We start from the raw sequence: 16,410 nt of genomic DNA on the forward strand, positions 1-16,410 counted from the left end.
TGGTCATACCAAATACTGACTTGAGACATGGATCAGGCATCTCTCCCCTCTAGGGAGGCCAGTCCATGACTAATAGTGTTTCATCGTGTGGTTTTCAATCAAGGTATGTTTTTACTGCATTTGCAGTATGTTTAGGATCACTGTATTTCTGAACACTGAAAGTATTGACAATTTTATTTTTTTGAGATGTTGCTACATAGTGGATGTGATGGTTCCTTTCTGCATTTATAATTCCATCCAAGTCTGAAATATCTTCTTTTGTCCCCCAATTGTTTAGCTTCCTCAGTTTTTTTGCCATGCCAATATATACCAAGTTTTCAGCCAATAGATCTTTGGGAATCACCTTGTCAGTGCCAATGAATATAAAACTGTGTTATATTTGGCATTTTTTGTAGATTCAACCTAAGAAATGTTGTACTTTTGCAACAGGCTGCTAGTAGCAAAGTGTGTGAATATGCAACTGTTAAATCTGTTCTTTGCTAAGTATCATGTGTGAATGAAACACCGGTTGGAGTTAAGTGTCATTTCGATGCCTGAATTATTTACAGGTTGGTGTTAAGTGGCTTAGCAAACAAACAAAGTTTCAAACAGGTAATGAATTAAAGAAAAAAGCCAACATGAAGTGTCTTACTGTTGTGTTTCATTACCATGTGCCATGGGAACAGCTTCCCTGCCCCCTGGCCTTGATTTGATATCTTAAGTACTGCAAGAGGAAAAATATGTAACATTTATCCAAAACACAACTGCTCAACATGTTGATCCCAAATCTCCCATAATTGTTCAGATGATATCAGGTTATTACAAAGACCATAACATTTCCATCACAGCATTTTTGCAGTTATCGAAAAATAATAGTGTCCCTCGTGGTATAAGGATGAGGTTATTGTCTTGCACATGTCCTATCAAGTTAACTATATTTCATTATAGGATAAAAATGCACTGTCAAATAGACTTAGTATTGATTGGGTTTTTCCTTTATAAATCGTGTACACTGCAGTCTTGTTGCCTTTGCGCCATATATATTTCAACAGTGACATCTTTCGGCCACTGTGCGCGCTGCAGTTAACACTCCGGTTTCGGATACTATCTTCGAGGATATTTATACCTCTTTTGGCTTGGTTGGGTGTCGTTTTGTTTTATTTAACTCTATATTTGTGTAAGTTACGGTGGAATAATTACCGGGTAAATTCAACACAAAGAGTGCTTTAAACGCTTGTTGTAAAGCGACAGTGGGTAAAGTAAAAACGTAAGCGAACGCAGCCCTCCCTCCCTCCCTCCCTTCCTTCCTTCCTGGGTCACATGCTAGTCGAGCCGGATCAGCTGACATCACCCAGCTTCTCTTTTTGATTCTCTTCTTCCTCCGTCGACTGATAGCGCTTCGTAAAACTGCATTATATCGCTATCTGGGCTGTACTGGCATCAGATTTGAAATTTGGGCCAAGTAGATCTTGCTGATCCAGCAGGTTAACCCGGTGGGTAGATGCTACTAGAGTGGATGATGAACGGACACGCCATTCTTTACACGGGGGTCACTTTGGCCTTCTGGAGCACCATACTAATCGTTGGTAAGGTTTTATTTTACAGGAAAATGCGTAATAATAGCTAAATGAATGAATGAAAATATATATTTCATGTAATTTGCAGTAATGGTCGTGTATTTAATCGTTGTCTCTTCGTGACATTGTGATTTTTTTTTTGGTATGTTTGACAGCTGTACTTCAGGACCTGTCTAAATACTGGGATAGTCGATAGGTTAGTTAGCATATGGAAAAAATGGTTTACTAATGCATGATAAGAGTGATACATGAAAACCCAATTCGTTGTTGAATATATTTTAAAAATCGCTGTGTGCTCACATTATATAAACAACACGGTTTAAGTTAGCATCTGGCTAGCATGCTGTTAGCTAAGGGTAGTTAGCTTACAGCGTTCTCTCATAACAGACATTTTCAGAGGTTTTAACGTTGGATGTTAGTGACTGTATTTTATTTTGATTAGTGTCACACCTTGTATGATTTGGAAATATTTTAACATGCTTGGATCGCTTTTCTTATATTAGTTTGAAGTCGTCTGTTTGCGCCGTGCTAAGGTTAGCCGTCTAGGTGTTTGTGTGTCCAGCTGACTGTGCTGAGTAGGAACTACAGTGGTTTTCACGTGAGTGTGAGTGGTCACACCGAAGCTGCAGCTTCTTTTAGAACATAAGTGTGACTGTGTTTCACGCAACCTGCAAAACGCAAGATTACTCATGCAGAAATACACACGGGTCGACTAAATGGCTCATCTTTAAAGTGTTACCGTGTTTTTCCCACATATGCCTAAAAATGACCGTCACTGTTTCCACAGGGATCTGCTACACTATATTTGACCTGGGATTCCGCTTTGATGTGGCATGGTAAGTATTCTTTGCACACAGCTGCTGTCTGGAGGTAAAGATTCATATGTACTCTAAAATCATTAGTATCCGAAGGATAAAGTTAACGTGCCACACCATTATTCTATAGGAAAGAGTTGTTGAAGGTAGGTTAAGAAGAGACGTGATGATCAGTTAGTAGCACTATGACTTAATGCTGAGAAAGAGCTGTACAGATGTTTGCTTTGTGACTGTTGATGGAGAATTATAGAGAAGGTCAGAGTGAGGTTCACTGTGGATCTCGAGAAAGCATATGATGGGATGCCAAGAGAGGAACTGTGTACTGCGTGAAGAAGTCAGGGTGGTGTAGAACATGTTTTAGAACAGCTAGACAGTGGTGAGGTGTGTCTGGTAGGAGTGACAGATGGCTAAGGTGGGATCAGGGATCCACTCTGAGCTCCTCCTTGTTTGCAGTGACAGATGAGGTCAGACAGGAGTCTCTGCCGACTATGATGTTTGCAGATGACATTGTGATGTGTAGTGAGAGTAGGTGGGGGTATGCTCTGGAGAGAAGAGGAATGAAGTTGAGTGGAAGCAAGACAGAATACATGTGAGTGTGAGTGAATGAGAGGGAGATGGGTGTAACGCTGAAGAGGTAACAAAGGTCAATGAGTTTAAATACCTGGGGTCAACCATACAAAGCAATGGAGTGTACACAAGAGAGGTGAAGAAGAGAATGCAGAAAGGAGGTGGGCAGGAGTGTCAGAGGTGATTTGTGACAGAAGGATAGCAGCATGAATGAAAGGGAAGATTTACAAGATGGTAGTAAGACTTTCAATGGTGTATGGTTTCAAGATGGTTTTCACTTAAAAAAAAAAAAAAAAAAAGACAGGTGGCAGAGTAGAAGATGTTAAGATTTTCATTGGGAGTGACCAGAATGGACATGATTAGAAATGAGAGGACCAGCTCAGGTCAAGCAGTTTGGAGATGAAGTTAGAGAGGCAAGGCTGAGATGGTTTGAAAAAGGGGCAAATGGGGGATATATTGCACAAAGGATGTTGACTATGGAGCTGCTAGGCAGGAGGAAAAGAGGAAGATTTCATGGATGGAGACATGCAGAGGGCTGGTGTGACAGATGAGGATCCCAGGGATAGGGTGAAATAGAGGCAGGTGATCCACCTAAATTGGGCAACTGAAAGAATTAATAAAGTGATGATTTTTGACCTTGTTTGACATCTAGTCTGTTGTTTTAGTTACATTTTTTTAAGTGGTTCTACCAGGAAAAATATAATATTGACATTCTGGGTAATAAAAGTTATAAAACAGCACTGACCTTTCCCACATTGCACAATTATAAATGTACAGAGACATGTCTTACAACATAAGCTAGTCTACGTTGCCTGTTTCCTCTTTGACAGATTCAGGGCCCGCCTTTTCCCTTTTTGCAGAGTAATAGTGAGGCACCAATCCGTTTCACTTGGCTGATCAGACATTTTCCAAGATAATTTGTATATGTTGAAAGTGAAAGTAACAGTGAATGTGTCACTGGAGACATTTTTGAGGTCTGTCTGTACTTTCCCCAAATAAATTTGGGATGTGAAAGAAACGCATGAAGTGGTTTCCATCTACTACTTGAAGAGGGCATAGCTTGGATTTATCCACTACAGGTATTTATATTAACAGACTGTTGAGAAAAAGGTTAGAGTTTAAAACAGAGTGTACATCGTGTTTTTAAAAGGTATTGCAAACAATGATGTTGTTATAAAATTGAGGCTGAGTGAGCTTTACTTCTTTACTCACAGGTTCCTGACAGAGACTTCTCCTTTCATGTGGGCCAATCTGGGCATTGGTTTGGCCATCTCGTTGTCTGTGGTGGGAGCTGCCTGGTAAGTAAGACTTCTTTAAGTGCATACTAGTATCCATAGCTGGCTATGTTTGATTACAAAACATGAGCATAATTTTACACAAAATGCCAAACTCTGTCAGTTGTCTTGTTTCAACATAAGAGGCGTAAAAAAAAAGTGCTGTTCCCTAAAACCTTTGACCTTACTTTTTAAAACAACAGGTGTAAATGTAGAACTGTAAAGTCTGAAACTGTGTGAAATGAAAAATAGATGTTTGGACAAGTTTCTTGTTTTGTTTTGTATTCAGAGTTTTCGTTTGTGAAGTAATAAATTGCAGAAATTACACATAAAATACCACATTCACCCACTTACACAGCACTTTATTTTATGGACTTTGCACACCTATATATTTCACACACTAACATTGATCCGTTTTTTCGGGGCAGTTTGGGGTTCGTTATCTTAAAGAAGAATTCAAAATGTAGACTAGAAGACTCGGGAATCGAACCACAGATCTTCTGAGAACTCTAACCGAATTCCTTTAAAGCAGATTCGGCTGAACAGCTGCAGGTAAAGGCCAGCTACAGCCAGTGGTCTGTGGGAAAAACCGCCACCTGCCGATCCACAGGTTGCTGGATTACAAAATGATTCCTGTGTTTGTTTAATAATTTTGATTTACACACTGAATAACTTATCTCTTCTGCATGATTGTCCTACACATTCCTGTCATTTGAAATTAATGAGAAATACATAGTCTTATTTGTTTTCACACACATTACCTACAAGTCTCTGGGCTGGCTGCTTATTTTGGATCAGTGTTCAGAAGATTTATTTTCATTTAATTGCCTACCTTGAGCTCCTTTTTATTGTTTAGTATTTTATCCCATTAAGTGCATTAGATGAAAAATGTGCTGCCACTGTGTGTTGAAACGGATCCTTTTTACCTCGTTTTTGCATCATTACAAGTCTCGTGTATTTATACTACGTGTAAATGGGTCGTTTTAGAGTGAAGCTCAATAATGGTAGTCATTTAACTCATGCTGTGTTTTTATGCTTCTCCTGTTTCCATTTATACCAACTGTTGACTTTTCTGTAACATTAAAATGTTTTTGTAAGTGATGTTGTTTTTTTCTTTCTGCTTGTTTTCCCAGGGGGATCTACGTCACTGGCTCTAGCATTATTGGCGGTGGCGTCAAGGCTCCACGAATCAAAACCAAAAATTTGGTCAGGTAAGCCCCGTCAAAGAGAGCACTTGTCTGTTTTGTTCCCGTCAACAGCTGTACGTTGCTAAGAAGGGCATTCAGTGAATTATGGTTCCATCTAGCACCAGTAACATCAGTTTATTGCTGCAGGTCCAAAGCAGTGTTTTGCTGAGACAGAGACCCTTGCTTATTCTGTTTCTCCCTCTAGCATTATCTTCTGTGAAGCTGTTGCAATCTATGGAATCATCATGGCTATTGTCATCAGCAATATGGCCGAGGTAAGGAACAAGTTTTTGATGATTGAGGAAGCCTTTTTTAAAAAAAAAACTCATAAATAATGCAAGGAAGCCTGCACAGAGGAGAGCGACACCTTGAAATTAAGCTGCAGTTGTAAGAGACAAAAACAAGTGAAATGTCATTGTAGAGCCCGGAATAAGGATTCTGAAATGATTTATTTCATCTTACAGAACTTCAGTGGAACGACTCCTGAGACTATTGGGGCACGAAACTACCAAGCTGGTAAGAAAAGAGACTCCTGACTGAAATAGGAGAATCTCACCTTTAATTCTAGGGTTTTAAAAATAAATAATAATAATAATAACAATAATAGAATTTCAGCCCTGTTTATACATAGGCCCCCATTTTCAGAGGCTCAAAATTAACTGGACTGACAAGCAGTCAGTGCCCAGGTGAGGCCTGTGCCCTTTTAATTTCATGAAGGATTAGGAGGACAAAAGATCCAGAGTTGATTTCAAGTGTTGACTTTGTATTTGGTAGCTGTTTACTGGAGATCTCAATATTCTGTTCAAACAGAATCTATGCAAGCGAGGGTGTCATCATTAGGCTGAAAACAACCCCAAGCCAAAATAAACCTGTCATAGATGGAAAATTTTAGTGGCCAAATCTGCAATCTGGTTGAGTCTTAAAAATGGTAAATGAACTGGGTCTTATATAGTGCTTTTCTACTCTACCTGAGCAGTTTAAGCGCTTTTACACAACTTGTTCATTCACCCAATCACACCATCTAACATTCACACACCCAATCATACTCTGATGGATGCATCGGAGAGCAACATGGGGTTAGTATCTTGCCCAAGGATTTTTGGCATGCAGACTGGAGCAGACTGGGATCGAACCACTAACCTTCTGGTTAGTAGGTGTCCTGCTCTACCACCTGAGTTACAGCACTGAGCCCAATGCACATGGAATTATTTCCATGTTTAAGATAAATGGTGTACTGGTGTTACAGTCTACAATCCAGGCATACCTTTATGAATGTACAGAGAGTTTACAACAGGAAGGTCAGAAAACAACTAAAAGAGTCTGCACAGTTGTGGGGGAAAATTCGTTGTACAGATGAAACTAAGATGAAGGCCTATCAGATGAATGTGGTGGTGTGAAAAGGCTCATGATCTGAAGCATATCACATTATCTGTCAAACAGTGTTATCAGTGTTATTGCATGGCCTCAGGTAACTAATACTTATTGATGATGTGACTGCTGATAGAAGAAGCAGGATGAATTGTGAAGTGCACAGGGTTATACCCTCTTCTCAGATTCAGCCAAATACTTCAGAAGTGATTGAACAGAGCTTTAAAGTGCAAACGGATAATGACCCAAAGCAAACTGCAAAAGCACCCCAAAAGTTTATCAAAGAAAAGAAACGAGATATTCTTCAGTAGCACATGCTTGAGTTATTCAGTACAAAACTGGATGCAGAGACCCACAAACCAGCAGCAACAAAAGGTGGCTTCTCAAGGGAGGTGATGTCCATCAGTTCTAGCCTTAATGAAGAGGTTGCCTGCAACAGACTTTTATCAGAATATTACAAACCATCCTTATATTTAAAATGATAAAATGACAAAACTGTTAAAGTGGTCAAAAAATGTGTTAAACCTGTGAATGAAAGCGGAAAGTCTGTAATTTAATGACATAGTGGTTGCTTGATTTGCTTGAAGTCCACTGTGGGGATGCACAGATTTGAAATTACTAAAACATCTGGACGTGTACTGTTGACAACAGTAAAGAAAAGATATTTGCTGTATTCACTAAATAAATATTTAGTTTTTATATCCATTTTTTGAATAGTTTCACAAAATTTAACAGATACAGAAACGTAAATATGTTCACTAACTGTGAAGATGCTTCACAATAAACTCTTACAGACTTATTTCAGAATCAAACAGGGAGCATGAATCTCGTAGACGACTCCATTGTGAGTTTCTCAGGTTGAACTGTGACTCATTTTGTTTTCTGTCCTATTAGGTTACTCCATGTTTGGAGCTGGTCTGACTGTGGGCTTTTCCAACCTCTTCTGTGGCATCTGTGTCGGCATCGTGGGCAGCGGAGCCGCTTTGGCAGATGCCCAGAACGCCAGCCTCTTCGTGAAGATCCTAATTGTGGAAATCTTTGGAAGTGCCATCGGCCTGTTTGGTGTCATTGTAGCTATTCTGCAGGTAAATACAGTTTTTTGCAAGCCTTTACCCTTCATCTTTTGCCTCACAGGAGAATAATGGCCACATAGCACAAACTGAAGTTTTTAATTTCACTTATTAATTATTTTAGGTCAGAAACTGTCAGTCATCACAATCTTATCATTAAGTTTTATCGGTTTTAGCCTCGCTTTAATCTAAGCGAGGCTAAAACATTTTTTTCTAAATATGTGATATAATTTCACGTTTTTTAAAATTTATTTTAGTTTACAATTTTTTTTGCAAACTTTTAGTTTTTAGTTTATTTTTGGTCAGTTATAACAATCTTTCCACAACATAGTTGTTTGGACAAAGGCCCAGATGTTGTTGCAGAGACTTAAAAATTATAACTCTTTACAGTAAATGTTTATTAAAAACTGCTTTTTGTTTCTCCTCAGACGTCGAAAGTAAAGATGGGTGACTAGAATGTGCATTCAAACGCTGAGAAGACAGACACACTGCTGGAACAAAACAAAAAAAAGATCGATTATTGTGTAAATACATCGTAAATTATTTAAATGTCTCTATTTGCCTGGTATTTTTTTTTTTTTTTAACTATCATCCATACAAGAGTTGGTACATCCATGCCCTGCTCTTAATTCTTAAGGGAAGAATGAAAGTAGAAGAAAACAGCATATTTTGCATTTCATACTTTAGCCTGATGAGCAGTAGAAGTAAACGGGGCAGTCTGAAGAGCGGCTAGACGGACAGATTCACTCTGCATTTAAGGAGAGGTTTACACCGATAACTGTTTAATTTGCATCATTTTGATCTGACCGCTCTTGTTGAATGGTAGTCAAAAATTAGACTGGAGTATTTGAAAAAATGTGTGTGTGTGCGCGTGTGTGTGCGCGTGTGTGTGCGCGTGTGTGTGTGCGTGTGTGCGTGTGTGCGCGCACAGGACATGTGATCTTTTTTTCCTGTGAAGCATGAGGATGTGTGTCATTGTGTTTGTAGCCTGGTCTGTCAGATCTGTTTCTTTTTTTTTTTTTAATCTGTTCTTTGCTGATAGGCTGATGGTCCTAACCCACACAGCAACCATAATACAGTATTTATCAGGCTTCCTGATCACTAAGGTTAGGTGGCTCAATGGGAAGTCAAATATGGTCAAATCACATATAGATTTCCTGCAGTCTTTAAAAATGTAATGTTGAGTCTTGCGGTCGTATCCGGCAGCCAGAACTTTCCAATTGACTTCACTTTTATCAGAGTCGTGATCCTTTCCTGTAGTTGTAGGATGTAGTGTTTGCTTGAAGTAAAACAAAAGAAGTCTTTTAAGGGACCGTTTGTTTAAAATGTTGTGCATTAACAAGTTAACAAGGAAAAACACACACAAAAAAAACCCCGAACAACCCCCCCAACAATAAGCTTCCATAAAAATAAAAAAATTTAATTGATATCCTGGGTTTTTTTTTTTATTTTTATGGAAGCTTATTGCTGTCCTAGTCAGTTACTAGAAAGGAAAGTAAAATCTTTACCACCATTAATACCCGGTTTTACCTTTTCCTGTGGTATTACTGTCATTTAACAAGGGTCCAAAACTCTGACTCTGTTATATTTGCTGATTCATAATAATAAAACGTCCAAATTTTGCACCCAAATCTTCGTTTCATTGAAACTTTTCTTTTGAATGTTAGTTTTGTCTTGTGTGAAAATGTCAACTCTTCTCATTTATGTTCAACATTCCTTAAAGTTTCATTCATTTACGTTTTAAATCTCAGTTGTCTTGGGTAGATGTTGAAAAGCAGCCTTTTGGGTGGTGTAACTGATTATTTTCTAAGCTATCAGTAACATAAAATTGAGTTTAGCCTAAAATGAGAAAATGCTGTAATGGTGGTGTGTGTGTGTGTGTGTGTGTGTGTGTGTATAAACATAGCTTGAAAACATCTTATGTTTTGATCATCATTCCACAGAGCTGACAGACCACGGCTTTTTTGTGAATTGTCCTGTTTTTGGTTTTGGTTTCTTGAAATTTTCCCTCCACATACTCAAGAGTTCAAACACTGAAGTAAGTCTGGCCTCACAAAGGTGTCGGAGCAGTGAGATGGTCTTTGCTCTCATAAATGATAATAATCAGATGTGACTCCAAGATGCCTTTGAAGAACCAGGCTGTGTACCAAACCCCGGGCTTTCAGTGACTGTAGATGGTACTGTGTGTACATTATGTTGATGTGATGGTGACTTGGAAAATAATTCAGTTTTCAAAATTGTGTATAATAAAAACAGAATCAGATTTTTGTTTCTGCCTTCATAAATGTCCTTGAGGAAAATAAAATGATTCAATCGAGATTTCTGATGGCTTTTTCTGTGTGTTTGTCTTCATTAAATGTGAGCGTATTGTCACCCAGGCCAATGAAAAGGCCGCTTTACTCTTTGCAGTTTGTACTTGTTTCCACTAGATGGCTCTGAAATCCACAGCATCTGCCTTGATAAAACAGCTGCTGAAAACTTTCTTGAGGAAATAGTTTTTTGTCCTGTTAACGTCTCAGCTAAACATTAATATCCATCTTTCAGTTTGCGCAGTTGAAGAATAATGATTTCATCACAATGAAAGCCCTACAATCGTGGCGTAATATACTGTAATGTTTTAAACTTACAATCAGTTTGCTGACCTCTAAAATGTGCCCATCAAAGCTGATTTTGAAAATCTTCTCGGTAGTCTACCTCTGTTCCTGACATCTTCATCATCAACATATTTTGTCCAGTATATCCAATATCTATCCCCAGCACATGTCCAAACCATCTCAGCTCTAAAAATGCCACCAAAGTCAAAAATAAATAAACAAAATAAAGCACAATTACAAGTATGTAGCAACATTTTAAATAGATCATGTGGTCAATTAAAGTGTTTGAACACCACAATTTAAGTGTCAAAAAGAAGTAAAAGTGAAAAAATAGAGAAAACAAACAAACAACAACAAAACCTATTAAACGTTGGATGTTTAGAGTTAAAGATAATCTTGTAAAAGGTCTATTAGGCTAAACGCAAGTGAGGCGGAGTTAGCCTGTCTGTAATTGTCTAGCCTTTACAACACCAATATTTATACGGTCGTACCGAACTTGTAGAAAATGGGTTTAAAACAAATTTAAAGGGATTTAAAAAAAAATATATTATTATTTTTACTTTTGATTTTTTGTGGTAAGTTTCTGTCTCTCTGTAAATTTAAATGTAGACTTTATCACTTTTTTGAACTTCACTTGTATTGGGTATCGTTCAAAAAAATCTTACAATTATTATTTTTCTCATGACTGCAGCATAATAATAATAATAATAGCTGGCAAAAGCTGGATACTAAATTATCAGCTCGCCTTGTATCAGGAAAAAAAAAGCGAAGGAAAACCCGGAGCATTCAGGCTTCCGTAGGCAGCAGGAGCGAAAGGACCTGCTTGCTGCCACATCCTGAGAGCATCCTTTCTCTGCTTTCTTAACATCATCATCAAAACACAGCGGGATGACGGGAAATCACGAGCAGAGCATCTCTCTTCTTCCCGGTTTGCGGTAGAATATCGTCAGCGCTTGCGTTAACGTTTGACTAGCGTAATGCTACAACATGAAGCTTTTTTCCTGATGAAGAGCAGACATAATAGCCAGTCTGTGGGAAAACAGTGTAGTTATCCCGAGCAGAGTCGAGCTGAGATGAGCTTCTAGCTTTTTGTGTTTTCTTTTGTCCCCCAGATTTTTCAAACTAAATGCTTATTGAGAGTTAAAAAAAAATGTTTTTATTATTTTTTCTCTCTCCCTCGGATGATGTGAACAGTTTGTAGTTCTCCAGCAGAGAAGATGCACAGATACAAGTATCCGCCTGACAACATCAAGGTAGGTGCTCCATCTGCTTTCTGGGATGCATTGTTTCATAAAGCATCGTACACACGCTTTTTCCTTTGTTGCTATTTGCACACTTAATTCCGCACAATTCCTGCAGCTTTTCAACATTTCACTGAGTTTGTGGATATTGTGGAAATATTCTCGCAATGCAATGCTCCTTACCCCTCTTTTGTTATCATGCACATTCCCACAAACCAGAAGCATCTTTACACCCGCCATACTAGGCTTCACTGAGCCTCCCATCACTGATCTTCTACAGTAAATGAATCATCTCATCATACAGCATTCCTGTTTAGTTGGATGGGCTCCGGAGCTCTAAAAATCCACTCTGAAAGTGCAATTTTTTGCAGAATTGCTGGTGCTGTTATAACATCTCCTGCACTGGCAGCGTTACACTAGGGGAATGTGAGTGAGGAAGAGGAGGAGGGGGTGTCTTCATAGCTTAACTAGGCGTTTTACACAGAAGCACTGGACCTAGATTGTAATCCAGTCTGACATCTCTCTCATGTATGACACAGTGTCTCTTTAGTGCTGCTGTTACAGACCGTATACTAGCCAATGAAGTACAAGTACCACAACTGCAGTATTTGTACTTTTTAGTACTTGTTTTGGTGCTGTATATTTAGGCTTTAGAAGTACTTATTTTTAAATCATGTTCAGTTTAGTGTACAAGTAACACATGTACTTGACCTCAGGGCTATTTTCATTAATTAATCTGCTATTTTATTCCTGGATAAACAACACGTTAAAATGTCAGAACGAAGTTAGATTTGTCAACCATGATTTCTTTACACCCGAAGTGCTGTTACATAATAAACATAATGTCTACTGAGTAAATAATTTACAAATATTTTATGTGTTATATTTTAAAAGAAAGCTTGAAAGTCACGTCATGCAGACAGTTTCCGCAAAGCTGTTTTGGCGAAGAATTATCCCTTTGAGCAGTAGTTTCTCACTGTTTTGTGAAAGCATCTTTTGACCCTCGGAGTGAGCCTGTGACTTCACTCAAGGCTTATCTGATGGCAGAGAGGGGACTGTGGCACTGGGACGTTTAATTACACCGGACAGGGTTTTCTATGTCTCCACCCTCAGGATATGAAGATGTAAACAGCAGAGTAGTTATTTAGAAAATGTCAGAGATTAATCAAGAGGGCCAGCTTCTTTTTACTACTACAATATGAATATGAAGTATGCATTCATACAACTGGTTATTTTTTTGGTACCAGGCATCTCTACTGCACACACACACACACACACACACACACACACACACACACACACACCTACCTTAATCAGCAATGGGATAGCATTTCCTGTCTGACCTGTCCAATGGTGCGTCAGAAAGAACAAAGCGACCGGGTCCAACATGAGGTTGTTTTTTTTCTTGAAACGTCTGAAAAACAAGAACATTTTGAGCCACTGTTTTACCAGGTTGATAAGTTAAAGTGAATTAATTTATCTGTCACAAACATAGGTAATGTACACATAATAATAAGCAGATTACTTTCTCAAACAGCTGACAAACAAATATCCTAATATCTAGAAAAATCAACCCTTTTCACTCTTGAGTTTCTTTATCCAGGCACACACAAAAGAGGGGGGAGGACTAAATCGTACTTGTATGTGTGTTGAATCAGCAGAAACTATATTAAGTAAGAAAATAAGCAATAACAATTATTTGCAAGCATCCCTGCCTGAGAGCGTCACTGCGTATATTCCACTGTATGCTGAGCTGTTACCTGCTGCTTGATTTTTGTGTTTTCCTTTTTATGTAAATAGACTTTTCTTTGATTAACTGATGCAGAAAAAGTTGCAAATTGATGCATAAAATTCACCTCAGCGCAGGAAATGAAGTGTGTGATGCTCAGACATCCCCACTTTTGTCAGCACCAGTTATTCATCATTAGTGGCTGAATAAGTCAGCTGAATAGGCAAAATGGAATTAAGTCCTAGCATTTGCTTGATATTTTATACTTTCTAAAACCTTTTTTATGGTTTTACTACCTCTTTAGAGTTTTTTTTACAGGTGTAAAAACTATTAACGGGAACATTAAAAAGATACATTTGCGATTGTTTGAATTGCCAGGTCACAGATTTCGTCCGAATCTGTTCAACCTGAACAGGTGACATGGTGTCGACAGGTGATCGGATTTTCTTGTGTATCTGTTTCCTGAGTCCAGAGTAACATTTACTTTCAGACTCTTGCTTGATTTCTTATGTATGTTTTATATATAAAAGGCATTTTTCTTTTCAGTCAAGAGCTTCTTGTTAGCCTCGCTGGCTGCGGCACGTTGCATCACTGTTACAGTGTTTGGATCAGCCTTGCGTAAACACTCCAAGTTTTTCTATTTTTTTTTATTTTTTAATGTCCCGTCCTGCGTAAAGGAATTTGCGTCTGTTTCCAGGAATGGACAATAAGCAGGTTACGCTGCCACAGATAAACTTAATCCTTACTGTCCCTTACAGAAACTCTACAGAATGAAGCAGTGAAGAGCGGGCAGCTTGTTTCACGTTGGTAACCTCTGGTTCACTCGTTATCTTCACCTTTCCGATTCTGGCGGCCTTAACAGCGACTGCTACTGATTCATTTTTCTGATCGCTCTTTCATGTTGGGATTTGTTGTCATGGGAACTAATCAGGCCATTCCTGAGTTGCCGAAGGGGGGGATTCAGAGTGTGTGTGTGTGGTGTCGTTTGTGGTCTATTTTTTTTTTTCTTTAGGGAGTAAAGTAAAGGTTAAGTTATCATCTTTAATTTATTATTAAGTATTATCTTCTGTTATATTCAGCCTGTGAGGACAGCACTGTTTGCACAAGTGTCCCTGTGGACTGAGAGGGTGTTAAGATCATTAAATCACAGTGTCCTCAGTCTCAGATATGATCGCTGACCATATTTTTTTTTTTTGCACAGTTTCTTACATTTCTTGTCATTTAATATACGGCACAAATTGCCTCGCTTAACCATGGGTGGACAGTGCTGCTGTTTCAGTGAACACTTTGACCTTTTAGGGAGGTGCTTGGTTGGTTGCTCGGCAACCTTATAAAAATGCTCTGGAACAAAAAATAATACTGCAATTAGAGATTAGCAAAGAAACGTTTGTGCAGATTAAACAAAACCCAAATAACTCTCAAATATATATTTATATTTTTATGATTTTGAATATTTATTCAAGTATTTTTCTAAATGATCTTCCGAAGTATTATTTCCAGCTGAACTGTCTCTTTCTCTTCTATCACAACCAGTTTCACTGTGCTGAGATGCACTACCCGCGCTGTTGATTCCATTTAAATCAAACTCCTGTTTGTTTTTACCCTTGGTGTGATTTATTTGGACAGATATGAACATGCTAATCAGATTTGGGTGTGGACCAAAACAATTGCATCGAGACCCTTTGGAAGAGGTGGTCTTGGTCCTGTTCCCAATAAAGCGGTTCTTTTACAGTTAGAATAGAATCCCAAATCCGACCCAACTAGAAGGCGCAGCAACTAGCCTGCTGCGTCCTAAAGTATATCCCAGATAAATCCATATGTTTGCAATACCTTTTCTATTCTGCATAGTATTCTAAAATTCCGTCTTCCTGTATTTACTTTTGTTCCTCATCTGGCTAATATGCAAAGTGAATGTTCTTACATTGTTTTTAGTGATACATTTTGGTTTGCTAGGGGTTTTCTTGGAGTTTTGTCTGTGCAAAGATAATAAAGGTGTATGTGTGAAACTGTCCAACTATGGAAACGTAGTTCTGGACTCTTTGACTCTTTACTTTTTGGTTTTAGAAGTAAAGAAGCTTCTCGGATGACAGGTGATCTTCAAAAAACCTAAAGAAGTTCAGATGCCATGCATGACAGAAAGCATACTGTATGATGCATTGTGTGTGGTTCTCACAGCACTACACCTCCTCTCTGTCTTTTTTTCATCATTTGTCTTATCTCTGGTTGAATAGTCTGTTGTTTTGCTGTTGTAAAGATGATAAGTGAAAAAGTTGAAATTGTGTAAGACTGCACGGTTCAGTTTTGTACTTGCACTTTGCATTTGACTGTATGACATATAAAAGTCTTATTTTTGAGGACTAGGTGTCTGGTTGTCCTGATGGACTATGGTCTCTGGAGATTAACTACGGTGAGAGTGCTTTTAGTTCAGTTTGGCTTCCCATTATTGTATTGATTTTAAAATTGTTATCAGATTTGTGTTTAATTTCATTTGCTTGGGTATAGTTTCTTGTTACACAGACAAGTACGCCTGGAGAGTTGGCCTCTTACCTCAGATCTCTGTAATGAATGCATGTATGGGGAGCATGCATCATTTCAAAATGAGAAAAAAGAAGAAGACAATGGTGCTTCTTCCTTCTGCTGCCTTGATTTTAAAATAGAACTTAATTTAACTGTAATTTTGCAGAGATGCTAGATTGTCTCTTCTCTTTCCTGCATAACTTTCTGCGTTGCTGGTTTTTGTGTGTTTGAAATAGTGTGCTGTATATGTGTCGGATATACTAATGACTGACATGGAGACAGGTGAGCCATTTTAGAAAAAAGAAACTAAATACTTAAAAAGAACAGCAGACTAAAAGTAGAAAAAAGTCAAACAGAGCCAAAAGAGCAAATGTTATGATTCCATGTCTTTTTTAGCTGTTCACCTGATATTCTTCCACTTATGGTCACTAGTTATGGGACTCTAAACCAGTTATTACCCAAAAGCTCAAAGTGTAGCAAGAAAATCCCCCC

The 16,410-nt window shown here is 38.3% G+C and overlaps 2 protein-coding genes across 2 annotated transcripts in view; both read left to right on the forward strand.

Annotated features, from left to right (window-relative positions):
• The first annotated feature begins 1,284 nt into the window (after positions 1-1,284).
• atp6v0b (ATPase H+ transporting V0 subunit b) lies at positions 1,285-10,156 on the forward strand. Its single transcript, XM_084912946.1, has 8 exons — positions 1,285-1,565; positions 2,344-2,392; positions 4,153-4,236; positions 5,346-5,423; positions 5,605-5,674; positions 5,864-5,915; positions 7,662-7,852; positions 8,266-10,156. Exons 1-8 carry the CDS (start codon positions 1,481-1,483, stop codon positions 8,290-8,292), a joined length of 636 nt encoding a protein of 211 aa, XP_084769072.1. The 5' UTR covers positions 1,285-1,480; the 3' UTR covers positions 8,293-10,156.
• A 1,067-nt stretch (positions 10,157-11,223) lies between these two features.
• b4galt2 (UDP-Gal:betaGlcNAc beta 1,4- galactosyltransferase, polypeptide 2) overlaps positions 11,224-16,410 on the forward strand; it is a 204,582-nt gene continuing 199,395 nt past the window's right edge. The window contains exon 1 of the mRNA XM_084913342.1: positions 11,224-11,684. The gene's annotated coding sequence lies outside the window, so the exon portion shown is untranslated. The remainder of the gene's footprint in view (positions 11,685-16,410) is intronic.

The sequence above is a fragment of the Perissodus microlepis genome, chromosome 18, assembly GCF_051167445.1.
Source record: "Perissodus microlepis isolate ML-2025 ecotype Zambia chromosome 18, ASM5116744v1, whole genome shotgun sequence".
Classification (NCBI taxonomy): Eukaryota; Metazoa; Chordata; class Actinopteri; order Cichliformes; family Cichlidae; genus Perissodus; species Perissodus microlepis.